Source organism: Tamandua tetradactyla, chromosome 18 (assembly GCF_023851605.1).
Source record: "Tamandua tetradactyla isolate mTamTet1 chromosome 18, mTamTet1.pri, whole genome shotgun sequence".
Lineage (NCBI taxonomy): Eukaryota > Metazoa > Chordata > Mammalia > Pilosa > Myrmecophagidae > Tamandua > Tamandua tetradactyla.
The window spans coordinates 18,576,855-18,593,630 of NC_135344.1; the positions used below are offsets into that span (position 1 = coordinate 18,576,855).

At 42.8% G+C, this 16,776-nt stretch overlaps 1 protein-coding gene across 2 annotated transcripts in view; it reads left to right on the forward strand.

The window, feature by feature from the left end:
- Positions 1-15,739, forward strand: part of LOC143662543 (serpin B3-like) — a 61,506-nt gene extending 45,767 nt beyond the window's left edge. Inside the window, exons 1-9 of one of the 2 annotated variants that reach the window (XM_077136126.1) lie at positions 3,781-3,913; positions 4,274-4,430; positions 5,023-5,213; positions 5,796-5,852; positions 10,760-10,888; positions 11,622-11,739; positions 12,786-12,928; positions 13,214-13,369; positions 14,897-15,739. In XM_077136126.1, the coding sequence (XP_076992241.1) occupies positions 5,049-5,213; positions 5,796-5,852; positions 10,760-10,888; positions 11,622-11,739; positions 12,786-12,928; positions 13,214-13,369; positions 14,897-15,301 (1,173 nt within the window). In that variant the 5' untranslated portion in view covers positions 3,781-3,913; positions 4,274-4,430; positions 5,023-5,048 and the 3' untranslated portion in view covers positions 15,302-15,739. Of the gene's footprint in view, positions 1-3,780; positions 3,914-4,273; positions 4,431-5,022; positions 5,214-5,795; positions 5,853-10,759; positions 10,889-11,621; positions 11,740-12,785; positions 12,929-13,213; positions 13,370-14,896 lie in introns of those variants that run through there. The other variant, XM_077136124.1, reaches the window with a different exon arrangement.
- The last annotated feature ends 1,037 nt before the right edge of the window (positions 15,740-16,776 follow it).

Genomic DNA, 16,776 nt, shown 5'->3' on the forward strand with positions numbered 1-16,776 from the left:
TGAGCAGATGTTCTTATTTCTCTACATTCTTTCCGACACTAGTATTTTCTGTTTTTAAATAGGAGCCGTTCTAGTGTGTATGAACTCTGCTATCCCATTGTGTTTTTTTTTTAAACAGTACCAGACAATGAATTAGCAAGAGAAAAAAATTACATATATGAAAGGTGGAAAAAGAAGGTTACATATTATTTGCAGATGATATGACTAGATTTTTGGGAGACTCAAAGAGAATAAATTTTTAAATTAATTTTAAAAATGAGGGATGATAAATATAAAATTAATATGCAAAAATGAATAGTCTTAGTATATACAAATGGAAACCAATTAGAGGATAAAATGGAAAATCTGATCCCTAGTTCTGATAATCTTTGCATGAAGCAATAAAGACAGCATTTGATCTTGGAGAGAACCTGCTTTATTTTTGTTTGCATTAGCTTCGTTTATCTCTGCCCATCATTTTATCCTTTAAACTAGTTCATTTTAGAAATGTCTTGTGTGGGGGTACAGAGTTTAGTAATAGTTATTCAATATGAAAGTTTTTTCTTTTGATCATTGTTCTTCTTTCTGAATTTTTACAAAACTAAGGTTAAGTATCAATCATTATTTTATGTCATTGTCAGTTTATATAAGCTTCTTTTGAGAATCTTTTAGTATGTAATCTCTTTGCTTTGTTTCTTCAGATAGTTTGGAAAGTTTACATTTATATCTTCAATGGTTTCCATTATAGCTATAGCATTAGAAAATACATTTTTAACTCTATATTGTAATTAGTGATGAAATTAGTATATTTTACCTTTGTAACCTGGGTACAATTTTTTTCCCTGGATTACGGTCTTCCAGGATTTTCTCTAATACTTCGGCAACTTATTTTTCTCTCCACCCTCTTTCCTGGTCATTTTAAAGGGCAGATATTGAGCTTGTGCACACGTCTTTTTAGCCTGACCTTGTCAAGTCTAAGCGGGGCAAGATGGGCTCTTCTTTGCTTCCTAAAGAGGGGCATCTGTGCATGCAGGATGCTCAAAGAATGCTTTCATGGACCAAAGGCCCAATCTGGACTGAAGTGCCAGGGCTTCCCTCACCAATCCTGTTCAATCCTCGAGCACCTTTTATCTCCATTTTCCTATGAGAAACCAGACAGATTTGTCTGTCTTATGCAGTTCCACAAACCGATTTGGATGGAGCCTGGTTTCAAAGCAAAGCTGCGTGATGTCAAAGCGCTGGGATTTTCCTTATCACTGCAGGGCCTGGGAGAGAGAAGATTGGCACTGGGTGTATCTTGGGATGGCCGAGCTTAGCAGTTTTTAGGAGTAGCAATGTTAATTAGAGAAATCTGCTTCGGATGTTGTTTTAGTTTGCAAGGCTGCTGTGTTAAGAAAGTACTGCAGACTGGGTGGCTTAAAACAACAGAACCCTATTGTCTCACAGTTCTGGAGGTTCTGAGTCTGAAATTAAGATGTCAGCAGTGCTGTGCCCGGTTTCTGGCAGGTGGCCCACAATCCTTGAGATTCCTTGGCTTGCACCGCAGACCTTTAATCTGCCCCCATGGTCACATACCATTTTCTCTCTGGGTCCCTTTTTATAGGGACACCAATCCTATTAGATTAAAGGTCCACCTGACTCCAGTATGACCTCATATTAACTTAACAAATTCCATCTGCAATGACCCTCTTTTCAAATAAGCTCATATTCACAGTCCCAGGGGTAAGGACTTCTGCTTATCTTTTTGGGTGACACAACTCAACTCATAAAAGTGCAACCTCTGTATTCAGTGTCAGCCACCCTTTCTGGCCTTCCCCTGGGCCTGCTGGTTGTGCCACGTTCCTTACGCGGAAAGCTCTATAATTCTCCAGGGGCCAAAACATCCCTTACTTTTTATCTGAACCGATGATAGACCTGCATAAGTTTCAACTGGAAAGCTGATGCGAACTTGCTTTGAAGGAATATGTATGCTAAGGAACAGTGAAATTGTGTTGTCTCTTAGCAGCTAGAGGAGAAATTTCCAAACTGTGAGATAGGGAGTGAAATTAATAGCGAACATTTGAAGAAATATTTCTTGAGTAGCTGCTATAACCAGGCCCATTCCAGGCCCTAAGTATGTTTGGAACTGTGAATAAGACAGATAACAGGTGCTCTTGTGTCATTTACATTACTGAGCACTTAGTAAATGCCTGATTCCGTGATCATCGTTTTAGTTATTAATTCATTTAATCTTCATCGCATTTCTTCACTGTAGAATTAGCATATGATCCAGCAATTCCACTGCTAGGTATGTACCCAATAGAAAGGAAAACTCATGTCTATACAAAAACTTGTATATGAATGTTCATAGCTGCATTTTATTTAAATTAGTTCCAAAGTAGAAACAACACAAATGTCCATCAACGGTCGAGTGGATCAACAAAACGTGGTCTGCACGTACAATGGAATTTACTCAGACATAAAAAGAATGAATCACAGGCACGTGCTACAAGGTTGATGAAACGCGAAGTCATCGTGCTGTGTTTCGGAAGCCAGGCAGGAAAGGCCGTATCCCATGACTCCATGTACATGAACGTCCAAAACAGGCAAATCCATTTCGCCAGTTAGAAAGGCGACTAGGAGTTGCAGGGTTGGGGCAGGGAAAGACAGGGTAGAGGATTTCTCTGGGGAGTGAAGGGGATGTGTGTCCTGGGATTAGATGCTGGTGATGACTGCCCAGCCTTGTGACTATCCTGAAACCACTGAACGCGCGTTTTAAAAAGCTGAGCTGCACGGGCTGGGACGACAACTCAGCAGAAAGGGCCCCAGGCCCATAAGCGCCCCGCGCCCGGCGATGGGTGGGCGGCACTGGAGAGACGGGCTCTGATCAGGCGATGGGTGGGCGGCACTGGAGAGACGGGCTCTGACCACACCTGGTCCCGGCCAGGGACGTGCCGCGGGATTCGGGCTACTCTCTAGGGAAACCAGGGTTGCTCTCGCCCTCCTCTTTTGCCTCGCACAGTTGCTCACATCTACCCGCCGCCGCCACGACGGAGCCGTCTGGGGGCCGTGAAGGGCTGGCGCCGTGCGCCTCGGCTCCCCGCGCGCCGGCTGCGCTCCGGGCCCGAGGGCGGCTGGGCCCGGCCCCTCCATCCCGCCGGCCGTTCCATCCCGGGCCGGGGGCTGGGGCTCGGGCCGTTCCTGCCCCTTCAGAGGCTGCGAGGGGACCCGTCCCCATTTGGCGGCACCTCAAGGAACAGCTTCTTCCCACTTAAGCAGGAGGAAGCGCGTCCCTTCAGACCCGGGAGCCTCGCGCCGCGCGGGCCGCCGGCTCCCTCCGCAGGTGGCGGGGCCGGGCCCGGAGCGCTGAGCCCCCGGCCGGCCGCGTTCCCGCTGCTGCGGAGCCTCTCGGGCCTCCCGGCCGCGGCCGTGCGCTGAGCTCGCCCGGGAGCCCCCTTGGGGAGCTGCTGCGGGTGCGAGTGCGCGGACCCCCAGCCCAGCCCGGCCGTCAGCAGTGCTGCGTGGGCGCCGGGGCGCTGGGGGGCGTGGGGGCGCGGCCCGCTCTCGGGGGGCTCCTCACAGCCCGCCAGGCGGAAGGGGGCTCTCCATGGCCGCGGGCGGGGAAACGTGACCCCGGCCTCTCCCAGGATTTCCTTCTGCCCTGCGCTTTTCTAAGGCCTGCGGAATTAGGAGGAAGCCACTCAAAATGGCCCAGTTTGTGTCGGTGGTCCCCGGATCGCTAGCCTGCTGGCGTGGAGAGCTGAAGCAGGTGGGGACTGACCTCAATTAACAGGAGAATTCGGGGGTCCCCTGCAGGGAGGCATGGGAGGTAAGGAGGTGGTCTGCTGCCCAGGCAGAGCGTTTATGGATGCTTTCTCCCTGTATTTTACCAGGTCACCTCCTCTGTCGTATGTCTCTGGAGTAGGCATTAGAGCTCTTTTCCTGGTTATACAGGGTAATTACCGGGGAAATGGGCGAAAGAGAGAAGCCAGTTCAGAACTTAAAACTAGCCCATGTACACCTTTTAATTGTTCGGTGTCTGAAGTGTGCCTCAGAGACTATTCAACAGCCAAGAGAAGAAAGGGTTATTTGAGAGGGTTACAGAGCAAGGGCAGGGAGTTGGGAGAACGTGACAAAGTTGGAAATTAAACTTTATTTTCATTGCTATTGGAAAGCTAATTGCAGCACGCTCCATACGTACTAAGTTTGACATCTGCCACCTGTTGCAGACCTACATTTCTTTCTGCAGCTGAGAAAGGAAGTTGAGTAGTAAGACAGTAATCATGAGTTTGGACATAAATATTTCCTGGTACAGACAGTGGGGGTGAACCTCCTTGAGAAACCAACAGTTGATTTACTTCAAATACCGACTGTGGGCACAGAGGGAGAGAAGTATATATTCCAGTTCTCAAGCATTCAGCACGGGAAGACTTAGCAGCTCCTTGCCCACCTTTGCTTCCTCAGGAACCCAGGTAAGTGCTGCTGGCCCATCCAGCTTTAGTAAGATGAACAATTTTTGTAAATAATAACAGATGTATATCTTATATCTTACATCTATTTTGATAGGTATATTTGCTTTTTGTGGACTTTTTCATGGCAAAATTAAGATATCATCTTTATCTGATTTGTTCTATATCAAATGTAATTTTTTCAGAGTAGACAAATGCACCCTTAAGAGGACATGGGAGAGTGCTTGGCTAGCCATGATGGGAAGAGCAGAGAGGGGTGCCTCTCGAGAGCAGGCTAGTTGTAATTCTCCATGAATCTTCTTCTTGGCCTTCATTACATAGCCTTTGCTACCAAAGTGGAACCACATGAGGGAAAGATAAATATTTTATGTTCCTTTTTTTAGAAAATCCCTGTCCTTTTAAAATAATAATTTTACGAGTCTCCTAAGTATGGCAGTGATGCATTTTCACTGCAGAAGGTTTGAAAACTATAAAAAAGACAAACTTTGACTACGGTAGTCCTGTAACCCAGAAATGACATTTTCCTCGAACATTTGGGCTCAGAATCAGGTTCTGTTCAGTAAACTGTTATAAAATGAATCTTGTTTTTTTCCAGAAGTTCCAGATCACCCCAAGGCCACCATGAATTCACTCAGCTATGCAAACACCCAATTTGGGTTGGATCTGTACCAACAGTTGATAAAATCAAAGAAGGGCAACATCTTCTTTTCCCCTCTGAACATCACGTCAGCGTTGTCCATGCTCCTATTGGGTGCTAGAAAAAACACTGCATTAGAAATTGAGAAGGTGAGAAAAGAAGGTCACTTTCTTCCTGGCTTGTCTGTTGGGGCTGGGTTTTCTCTGTCAGCTCTCTGAGCAGATGTTCCCAGACATGGCTTGCCAAACGGATAGCACAAGAAGCTGAGCAGGCAATTCCCCACGACTAGGTGAGCACAAAGCTGTTAGGGGAAGGCAAACGCTCTGCCCTCTTCTGCTCACCTGTGCCCGAACTTGCTTTGGGAGCTGGATGACAACTTACAATTGCCCAAAAATTAGAGGTGAGGCTGGAAACCTGAAGACTACTGGTAGAAGTTGTGTATTGACTTAAAGGCATGGGAAAGCTTAGAAGTTGGCTCAGGGATGATGGAAAGATGGATGGAGAATGGATGGATGGATGGGTGAATGGTTGCATGGTTGAAGGAATGACTGGATGGGGACACTTTTGAAGTAGGGGCTAATAAACCAACTTTTCGGTGGTTTCTTTTTCAAGAAGAGAACGTACACTGAAGTTCTTTGCTTTTTATAATAGTTTTTTTTTTTTTTTGCTTTTCTCTGATTTAGACTGATATTTGCATAAATTTCTCTTGTCCCATTTCCTGTCTCTTGCAGCTTCTTCACTTTACTGAGGTCACAGAGAATGTAAAAGGACAAGCTACAAAAGAACTGGTGAGTCACACAGGCTTTGGGTCGAGAAATAGCACTGGGATCCAAGGGGTCAAAGTTTAAACTGAGGATGAATATCACACAAAGTCTAAAGGTTCATAAATTTAGGGGGACTCGGGACGAAAAAGGCTGGGGCGTGCAGAGAAGTTTCATGTTTCATGCCACCTACTTATTATTCTCAGATTTTTATTTTCCTGAGAGGAAGTCAGCATTGAACATAAGAGTACTGGGCTCTGGTGCCCTACAGCCTGGGTTCATATTTCAGTTTTGCTATTAACAAGTGGCTGAGGATGAGGGCCAGACACAAGTAATCCCGGCCACAGTGATCCCATTCCTTTGTGGGAAGTAAGAGAATCCACTTCAGAAACTGCACACGTGGGAAATAGCTACGACAGTGCCGGGCGTGTAGAAAGCCCTTAATAAATATTAGGTGCTATTATTATCATAAAAAATTAAGTTGTGAAAAGAATATGATTTTTAAAGCTTTTTTTATTAATGAAAAAATTAACAACCAAAGCATTTAGATATCATCCCATTCTACATATACAATCAATAATTCTTAATATCATCACATAGTTTCATAGTCATCATTTGTTAGTACATTTGCATCGATTTAGAAAAAGAAATAAAAAGACAACAGAAAAAGAAATAAAACGATAATAGAGAAAAAAGAGACTATACGTACCATACCCCTTACCCCTCGCTTTCATTTACCACTATTTCAAACTGAATTTATTTTAACATTTGTTCCCCCTATTATTTATTTTTATTCCATATGTTCTACTCTTCTGTTGATATGGTAGATAAAAGGAGCATCAGACACAGGGTTTTCATAATCACAGAGTCTCATTGTGAAAGCTATATCATTGTTCAATCATCATCGAGAAACATGGCTACTGGAACACAGCTCTACATTTTCAGGCAGTTCCCTCCAGTCTCTCCGCTACATCTTGAACAACAAGGTGATGTCTACTTAATGCATAGGAATAACCTCCAGGATAACCTCTCAACTCTGTTTGGAATCTCTCAGCCATTGACACTTGGTCTCATTTTACTCTTCCCGCTTTTAGTCGAGAAGTTTCTCTCAATCCCTTGATGTTAGTTCTCAGCTCATTCGAGGTTTTTTCTCAGTCCCTTGATGCTGAGTCTCAGCTCATTCCAGGATCTCTGTCCCACGTTGCCAGGAAGGTCCACAGCCCCGGGAGTCATGTCCCACGCAGAGAGGGGGAGGGTGGTGAGACCGCTCTTTGTGTTGGCTGGAGAGAAGGGCCACATCTGAGCAACAAAGGAGGCTCTCTTGGGGGTGACTCTTAGGCCTAAATTTTAAGTAGACTTGACCTATCCTTTGTGGGGTTAAGCTTCATGTGAACAAACCCCAAGACTGGGGGCTCAGCTTATAGCTTTGGTTGTCCACACTGCTTGTGAGAATATCAAGAGTTCAACTTGGGGAAGTTGAATTTCTCCCCACTCTCATCATTCTCCGAAGGGGGCTTGCAAATACTTTTCCAGTCACTGATCAAATCATTCTGGGATTCATCGGGGGATCACTCTGGACAAACCAACAAAATCTCATGTGCTACCTGAGAAAAGAATATGACTTTAATTAACTGATAATGAGTTTAAGAAATAAATTGAAGTATATTTTGGAAAATAATTGCTATTGGATATATCAGTTTAGAGCTTTAATATTCCTAAATTCGTTGCTAGCAAGTGGAAGGTTCTAGATTCAGTCAGGCTTGGCTTCAAAACTTTGCTCTGTGCCCTGTGTACCTCCCAGAACAGTGTCTTTGTGCTTCAGTGTTTTTTTTTTTTTTTTTTTTTTGGTGCATGATCCGGGAGTCGGACCCGGGTCTTCCGCATGGAAGGCAGGCATTCTAACCACTGAACCACCTGTGCACCCTTTGTACTTTTAATTGGCTCCCCAGGCAGTCTAGTGCATGCTCAAGCCTGAGACTCACTGGTTTGGAGCATCTTCCTTCCTCCTCACAGGGTTTCCCTACCAGGCCCTTTACTCTTGCAAGCCCCAACCTTGCCTTCCATCACCCCGAATCCTGTGCTGCACGTCTTGGAGGCCAGTAGTAGCACCTGAGAACAGATGGGGTTCCCTGCCTGCTTGAGGAAAAAACACACTTTCCGATGTCAGCTCAGCATTCCCGTCAGTCAGACTTGCAACTCCAAATACCCTAAGGAGTTGTCCCATGGGGCATGTGAGTTCTGTAACACTTTTAGCTATGACTCAGATACATTATGGTTAAAAATATTTGTGTGCAAAACAGTAACAAGGGAAATTTTGGAATGGAATCTACTTATAAGTGGGAGACTGCCATCAAGAAAGTCTTTTTGACAAAGCTTCATAACATAGGTCTAACACCATTTTGAATCAGCAGACATCAATCACCACAATGTGTCAGATGCTGTACTCGTAGTAGGGAGGAAACGTAAAAAAAAAATTAAGGACCTATGCTCAAGGACCTCATCGTCTAGTCAAGAATAATTATGATCTAGGCTTGAGGCAAAACCAGTTTCAATTTTGGAGACCTTTCTTGCCTACACATTCTCTAAAGCAGTTTTTCCCTACTGGGGCAATTTTCCCCACCTGGGGGCAGTGGACAATATTTGGAGACATTTTGTTTAATGCAATTTTATTGAGATATATTCACATATCATATAAATACTCAAGATGTACCAAGTGGCTCATAGTACCATCATATAGTTATGCATACATTGCCACAATCAAATTTTGAATGTTTTCATTACTCTAAAAGAATGCATGGAAGAATAAAAATGAAAAAGAACACCCAAAATATCCCATACTCCTTATCACACCCCCATTACTTATTTAGTTTTTTGTCCTTGTTTTCTGACTCTTCTGTGCATACCCTGGATAAAGGGAGTGTCAGCCACAGGATTTTCACAACCACACAGTCACGATATAAAAGCTATATGAATCATACAATCATTTTCAAGAATCAAGGACACTGGAATACAGTTCAACAGTTTCAAGTATTTCCTTCTAGCTATCCTAATACACCAAAAAAGAAGAAGGAATATCTGTATAATGCATAAGAAGAATCTCCAGAGTGACCTCTTAACTATTTGAAATCTCTCAGCCACTGAAACTTTTTGTTTCAATTATCTTTCCTCTTTTGGTTAAGAAGTCTTTCTCAATCCCAGGATGCCGGGTCTAGGCTTGTCCCTGTGAGTTCTGTCCCACATTGCCAGGGAAAGTTACACCCATGGAACTGGAGGCATTTTTTGTTCATAACTTTGTGTGAGAGGTGACCTCATGGGTAGAGGTTGATGCTGCTGCTAAACATCCTACAAGGCACAGGACAGCCTCCCACAGCCAAGAATTATTGACCTCAAAGTGTCTGTACTCGCCCTCTCAGCCGACTCGGCAGGTATACTCACTGCCCTTCCCCTATCTATGTGGGACATGACTCCCAGCGGTGTAAACCTCCCTGGCAACTTGGGACAGAAATCTTAGAATGAGCTGAGACTCAGTTTCAAGGGATTGAGAAAATCTTCTCGACTGAAAGGAGGAAGAGCGAAATAAGACAAAGTGTCAGTGGCTGAGAGATTTCAAACAGAGTCGAGAAATTATCCTGGAGGTTATTCTTATGCATTACATAGATATCCCCTTTTTAGTGTAAGGTGTGTTAGAGAGACTAGAGGGAAGTGCCTAAAACTGTAGAGCTGTGTTCCAGTAGCCATGATTCTTGAAGATGAATGGGTAATGATATAGCTTTCGCACTGTGACTGTGATTGTGCAAACCTTGTGTCTGATGCTCCTTTTACCTATGGTATGGACAGATGAGTAAAGAATGTGGTTGAAAAATAAATGAATAATAGGGGGAACAAGTGATAAAACAAATTGAGTAATTGAAATACTAGTGATCAATGAAAGGGACTGGTAAGGGATATAGAAAGATATAGGGGGAACTAAGGTTGAAACATAATGGGTAGATGGAAATGCTAGTGGTCAATGAGAGGGAGGGGTAAGGGGAATGGTATGTATGAATTTTTTCTTTTTACTTCTTTTTCTGGAATGATGCAAATATTCTATGAAATAATCTTGGTGATGAATATTCAGCTATGTGATGATATTGTAAGTCATTGATTATATACCAAGAATGGAATGTTCATATATTCCAAATGTTCGTGTTTTGTATGTTGTCATGTTTTGTCAATAAAAATTTAAAAAAGAGAAATATAAAAAAAACCCAAAAGCTCACAAACAAAAGTGTCAATAGTGTTAAGATTGAGAAATCTACTTGAAACAAAAAGAACTGGGAAGAAAAAGTGTTGTGTCTTTCTGAACAGGGCAGCTTTAGAACTTTCTATCCAGATGTCAGGGAGTGCCGTGCCCTGGCCGTCCTGAACATACACTGTTTCGACACCCAGGGTTTGACCATCACAGGCAGAGCCATAAACCACAATGAACATATCCAAGATGATAATGTCACCAAGGATGCAACATGGCTGCATGTCACAGCACAGCTAAAATATCCAAACTTTGACAAAAACAATGCCTTGATGGCTCATAGGAAAGAAATATGGCTCTTGCCCTAAACTTAGACTTGATCTAGATGCTGAAAGCAATCATTTGAACCAGTTGGGGCAGAATTTAATGGTAGAATGTATGGTGGTGCTTAAAGGAGTAGTGGTAGTTCAAAAGAAGAAAAAGACCAGGGTAAGTTAGGGCTGGAGGAAACAATTTCCTGAGGAGGTTGAATGTAAGGCAAATTGTGAAGGATATTTGAGGTCCCATACAGCAAATGGAAGAAAGTGAGCACAATGGTCATCGGTGAGGCTACTGAGCTTCTGGTATTACGCTAAGGGACTTAGCATTGGGCTAGTTTTTACACTGCCAGAGTAATTCAGTGGGCTCCCGTTTTGGGTTTTTGCAGGTTGACAGTACAGGAAATGTGCATCACCAATTTCAAAAGCTTCTGACTGAATTAAAGAAACCCACTGATGCTTATGGACTGAACATTGCCAATGGGCTCTATGGAGAAAAGTCATTTCAGTTTCTTCAGGTGAGTTTCACCAGAACTTCCACACTTCAGTCTGCCTCCTGGGTCCTTTGGAGAGCAAGGCAGAGCGGCTGGGCTGGCCCAGGTGGGGGGTATTTACCCAAGTGCGTGAGGATGCTCACTCACAACTCTACTCCTCTGCAGTGTTGCAGAGCCTGACAAGCCACTGGAAAGGTGTGGATTTAGAGAGAATCTTCTGTGGTCAAAAGGAGATTGGAAGTTGAGTTAGTCACCACAAATGACCTGGCATGAATTCAGTCGCACTGAGTAAATTTGGTTGGGAAGTGATCTGGGAAACACATGGCTAATGGGATACTGATGGGTAGGCAGGTTTGCTGAGTTCCTGGGGAAAGTTGGGGATGCATGTAGGAATACTAAATACCCCGGATGAGAGAGATGAGAAAGGTGAGAGATATAAGGGTTGAAATACTGCTGAGATGCACCAAAAGCAAATCATCTTCAGGGCAGCTCGATTTGCAATTTGCAACCACAGCTCTTCCCTCCCTGCCCTTTCTCTAGGTGCCCTTGGCCTTTAGTGCTAGCCTACACTTTCCTCCCAGGTTAACCACATTGCACTTGTATAAAAATATTCAGAGGTTGTAGAAGTGGATTTGCTCAGGGTCTGGATTCCTGATTCCCATATATACATTTTGTGATTTAAATTCATTTAATTTAGGAATATGTAATTACTCATGCATTTTACTTAATTCCTCCTTTCTTCCTTCCCATCTCAAAGGACTACTTGGACAATATTAAGAAATTTTACCTAGCTTCTGTGGAATCTGTTGATTTTGTAAATGCTGCAGAAGAGTGTCGAAAGAAGATTAATTCCTGGGTAGAAAGCCAAACAAATGGTACAGTATGGATGGATCATTCATCTTAAAACACTCCTTGTGCATGAAGCCCTGGGCTTGACATGGGAATCGGGGTGGACAAGGTTGGGGGTTGGGGAGATGGGTTTTGAAGGGAGGGCAGGGGTGGGCAGGAAAGGTGAGGAAAGGCAATGCAGATGGTGGAATGGTCTGAGTCAATATGAAGAGAGCCCAGAAGAACCAAGGAGGCTTCCCGGGAAGCAAACTACATGGAAAGGCCTCTTGAGACTCTGTACTTGACCATGGACGAGAGTACCTTTGTGGACCCCAAGTCTCTACTCAAATTCATCTTCGGTTCACATCCTGTTGTTGGAGTCAGAGCCTTAAGTTCTGATGATGAATCCTTAAGAGCAAGCATTAGAAAGGGTGTCCTTCCCCTGTGCTACATGGGAAGCAAACAGCTCTCCTGTAAGCGACTCTTCTTGCCGTGGGCAGCTGGAAGGCCCTCAGCCACATCTCATTCACACACCCTGCAGGCCTTATCATGGCTGACGTCCCCATCCTCAGCAGAGAGCTTGACCTGGGACGAAGCCACCGCCCACTCCCATCTGTACGGCCCATTATAAGCCACACCTTCATCAATTCAAAGTGGAGAATGGACAATGATATACCCAAGGAAGTGGTGTCTGACAGCACAGGACTTGTGCTTCAGAGTATTGATTTTATGGCACTTGTTCTAAAGAACAATCAGGCCCTACATCCATTTAAAAAGGAAGGAAAGAAGGAAGGAAGGAAGAGGGGACTCTATTGAAGTAGTGGCTAGAATCAATGTATCAGTATTTAGTGTGAAATAACGGATGTCTCCCTTGGGTGGTGAACCTGAACTCCTTTCCCTTAACAAGACAAGGTGTCTATACTCCAGGTGTACCTGGCACCATGAGGAAATCCATAGTTGGTGACTCGCTGTCTGCAAATATCTAAAGTGGTAACAGGTGAATAATTACTGGTCAGTAGGGACCACTTGCAAAACACCTTTGAGGCATACTACTTACACCTTGATTAGCAGACCATTTTTCTTTCTTTTGCAGGAAAAATCAAGGACCTATTCCCCAGGGACTCTCTTGACAACACCACCAAACTGGTTCTGGCAAGTGCAATCTGGTTCAAGGGGCTGTGGACCCAGAAATTTAATAAAGAATATACCAAAGAAGGAAAGTTTTGGGTGAACAAGGTAGAATCTCTGTTTTATCTGTGTAATGTAATGTGGTCATACATGGAATTGAGACACCTACTAGAATGCACAACCATTCATAAAAAATGGAAATTGTCCTGGCTATTTTTTTAATTGTTTAATTTACATGCCTTCATTTGGTTGGGCATACATGCAGAAACTTTGGTCTCTGAGTTTCTTATTATCTCTTAAGAGAAGAGTGCTTTTGGAATGTCAATGACATTATTATTATTTTTTTTATCTGTACTTCACTTGGTATTTGTTTAACACATTAATTTATGGTAGGATACAAGCAAACCTGTGCAGATGATGAAACAGAGATCATCCTTTAATTTAGCCTTTCTGGAGGACGAGGAGGCTAAGATCCTGGAAATGCCGTACAAAGGCAAAGAACTAAGCATGTTTGTGCTGCTACCAAATGAAAGAGATGGTCTGCAGAAGGTAAAGTCTCATACCTGCAATTCCTAGAGCCACAATGCTTGTAGGTGCTGTTCTTAGAAGCAGTGCTGTCTGAGTGGAGGGGCGGCTGCCAGAGCTCACACAGAGAGTAGATTTTTTTCTTCCCTGTGGGTGGTCTAAAGAGGATTCCATAAGGAACCTGGCTGGTTGCAAAAATCAAGTCTCCTATGTATCATAGGCACATTATGGGAGAATATGTAGAAAATTTTACCCTCCAGGTTCCATTAAAATTCTGATGAAAACTCTGGAATCTCACCTCTGATAAAAAATGTACATGAGCAAACAGGCATAACATTTTGCAACTACAGGGATCTCTGATGTAGTCCAATCTATTCATTTTTCGATAAGGAAATGAAGACTTGGAGAGTTCGGGAGGATGTGGGAAAAAATGTACAAGTCTACCACTAAATAAAACCGAGCAAATTGAAAGAATGCAGGGTACCACTGTGCACTTATTAAATCAGGGTAGTTTAGTAGACGGTTGAAAAAGAGATTGCTTTTTAAAGCCTACTATTCAGTTTAGAAATATTCTGACTTTAGGAGGTCAGAAATCATTTTGAACCTGATTCCTAGGAGTAAATAAAAAAAAAGTGAGATTAATGAAATTTTTTAGCATCGTTATAGTGGTCAAATATAATGTGTCTTGTAATATGAAAGACATTATCTGGTGTGTAAAAGACAGTCCAAATGTGGAAGCTGGTTTTACTAAGCCGGACAATGGTGACGCTGCCGCTACAGTGAGCCCGCTGCCTTTGTGCAGTATAGGGAATTGGAAATCCTTGAGGCGAGTGAAATGGCAAAATACATGAGGCTCCATTACAATGTCTGCAACCGCAGTTATCAGTATCATCAGTTATCCCAGTAACATCAATAACCCCTATGGATGCCAGTCTAAACGGGGCAGAAGCTTTTGGACCACGGTGGCTCAAAACAATGAAAACTGAAAAGAAGGAACAGTGGTAAATATTTGTATTACCAATGTTTCAGCCTAGGGCCTGGTGCAAAGTGAAGGATTAATAAATGAATTTAAGTACACTTTTTATACATGGAATGTGTTTGATGGTTTTGTATATAAGAATTTAAGGTTGATTGAGGGAAGTATATAACAGTGTGGGAAAAGGTTACAAATATGTCAAGCAAGAAAAGGGATAAAAATAATATGTATAGTATAGTTGTACTCTGTAAAACATTATGGGCACATGAATAACAAGAAGGGGCTTTTTAAGAAGGAAAAGGGCAGTTGGTCTCCAGCATAAGGATAATCTTTTACAAAATAACCTCTTATAATGGTTCTGTTTTTGCATATCTCTATATACAATCGAAATAAATGCACTGACATATGCAGGACTGTCCCTTTCCGCCCACTTGAATGTAATCTATCTAAATGACTGAGCCTTCCGTATTTTACACTTATTGTTAAATAAAGGCTTCCCACATGAACCAATTCGATGTTAAATTGAGCTCAATATGCATTGATCATCATGTAAGTTCCTTTATTCCATTGTATAGCTTGAAGATAAACTCACCGCTGAGAAATTAATAGAGTGGATGAGCTCATCAAATATGAGCCAGAGGGACGTGGATCTGTGCTTCCCTCGGTTCAAAGTGGAGGAGAGCTACGACCTAAAAACCGAGCTGAGAGCCATGGGGATGGGGGATGCCTTCAATCCACAGAACGCCGACCTCTCGGGCATGACTGGGGGCCAGGATCTCGTGGTATCCAAAATCCTGCATAAAGCCTACGTGGAGGTGACTGAAGAGGGCACGGAGGCTGCAGCCGCCACTGGCATAGTAATTGTTGCAACATCGTTACCAATTATTGAAAAGTTCCACTGTGATCACCCTTTCCTATACCTCATCAGCCACTGTGAGACCAAGAGCATCCTCTTCATTGGCAGATTCTCTTCCCCTTAGGAGCTATTAGCCTGGCACTACTTTGCGGAAAAGGTCATGGAGATGGTGAAATGTTTACTGGAAAGAAGAGCTTCTCTTCAATTCATCTTTCTTTCCAATCTCATATTATCACTAAAAAAATGATGGTTGAAGTAATAGAGTTATATGACTATCTTTCTCCTTCTACACACATATACAAACACACTGTTTCCCATGAAAATCCCATTTGGGACAAAAATGTTCAACATCAAAGTGAGAGAGAAGGATATTTCAACACTGCATCTTTCTTAAATTTGAAATATCATTTTGATGGTGACCTATTTAAAATGATAGGTCACCTATCATTTTAGGTTGAATCTTCTCTTCAACCTAGATGCCCAAATTTTGTTGAAATTGAATGAGATATGACTCTTAGAGCTCTAAATTTTGCCTTCTATAAAGTACCTATATCAATAAAACCGTGACTTACTAGAAGTACATGTTGCTTTCCCTCTTTTTTTCTTCTCAACAAACTGCAAGTAACTAACCACGTATTGAAAGATAATTCAGTCAATAGGTTAACCATATAGAGAGTTAAATGCAAAACAAAGATCAGGTGTGATGAGTTTGGAGGTCAGGGAGGGTTTTCAACCTGAAGGGTTACAGCCCAAATAAGAACTTTCTATTGTGTTCCAAAAGAAGTGGAAATCCATTCCAGATAGTTTTGTTTGTTTCTCAAAGATAACAATAAGCTGATTCTGCCTACATCTTGAAAATCTACCTACGGCTACTATAATTTAATGGATGAGAGGAAAGGGCAGTGTGGATGCTTGGGATAAAGTAGGAAAAGTACGGTGTTGGGAGAGATGATAGAGAGAAATAGATGCATATGAGAATTACTTAAGAAGTAACAAACACTGAATTCTGCCAGTAGATAAGATCTAGGCTAGGGAGAGGTTGAAGTAAAGAATGATGTCCAAGTTTTTGGCCCAGCAAATTGGTAAGGCAAGATTTTGATTTTGGAAAGAAGAGAATGCCGTGAGTTTAGATTTGCACAGTTGATTTCAAGGTGCAAATATCCGAATGGAATTGTCCAGCAAAGCACTTGAATGTGTGAGTCTGGAGTTCAGAGGAGAAATATGGGCTGAGAGTGAAAATTTTGAGGCTGAAGATAAATGTTTTGGAGTTACTGGGGTAAATGTGGTAAAGGTAGATAAAGACAAAGGTGTGATACTAGGGAGAGAGTATAAAATGAGAAGGGAAGAAAGGTTAGACTGACCTGGAGGTATACCTATATAAAAAGGTCCAGAATTAATAGTTTTTATTTCCTAGGAGATAGCTTTCACCTAGGAGAAGGTGCCAGCCAGGTGGGAATTTTGTCAGTAGAGTTCAGCAGCCCAAGTGTAAGGCAGAGGAGCAGATGGTTCACCACATAAGTCTGAGACTTGGTCAAGGTGTCAAGGAAATTGACAGACTGGAAGAGAGAGGGCGACATGAATGACCCAGGCAGAGTGAAT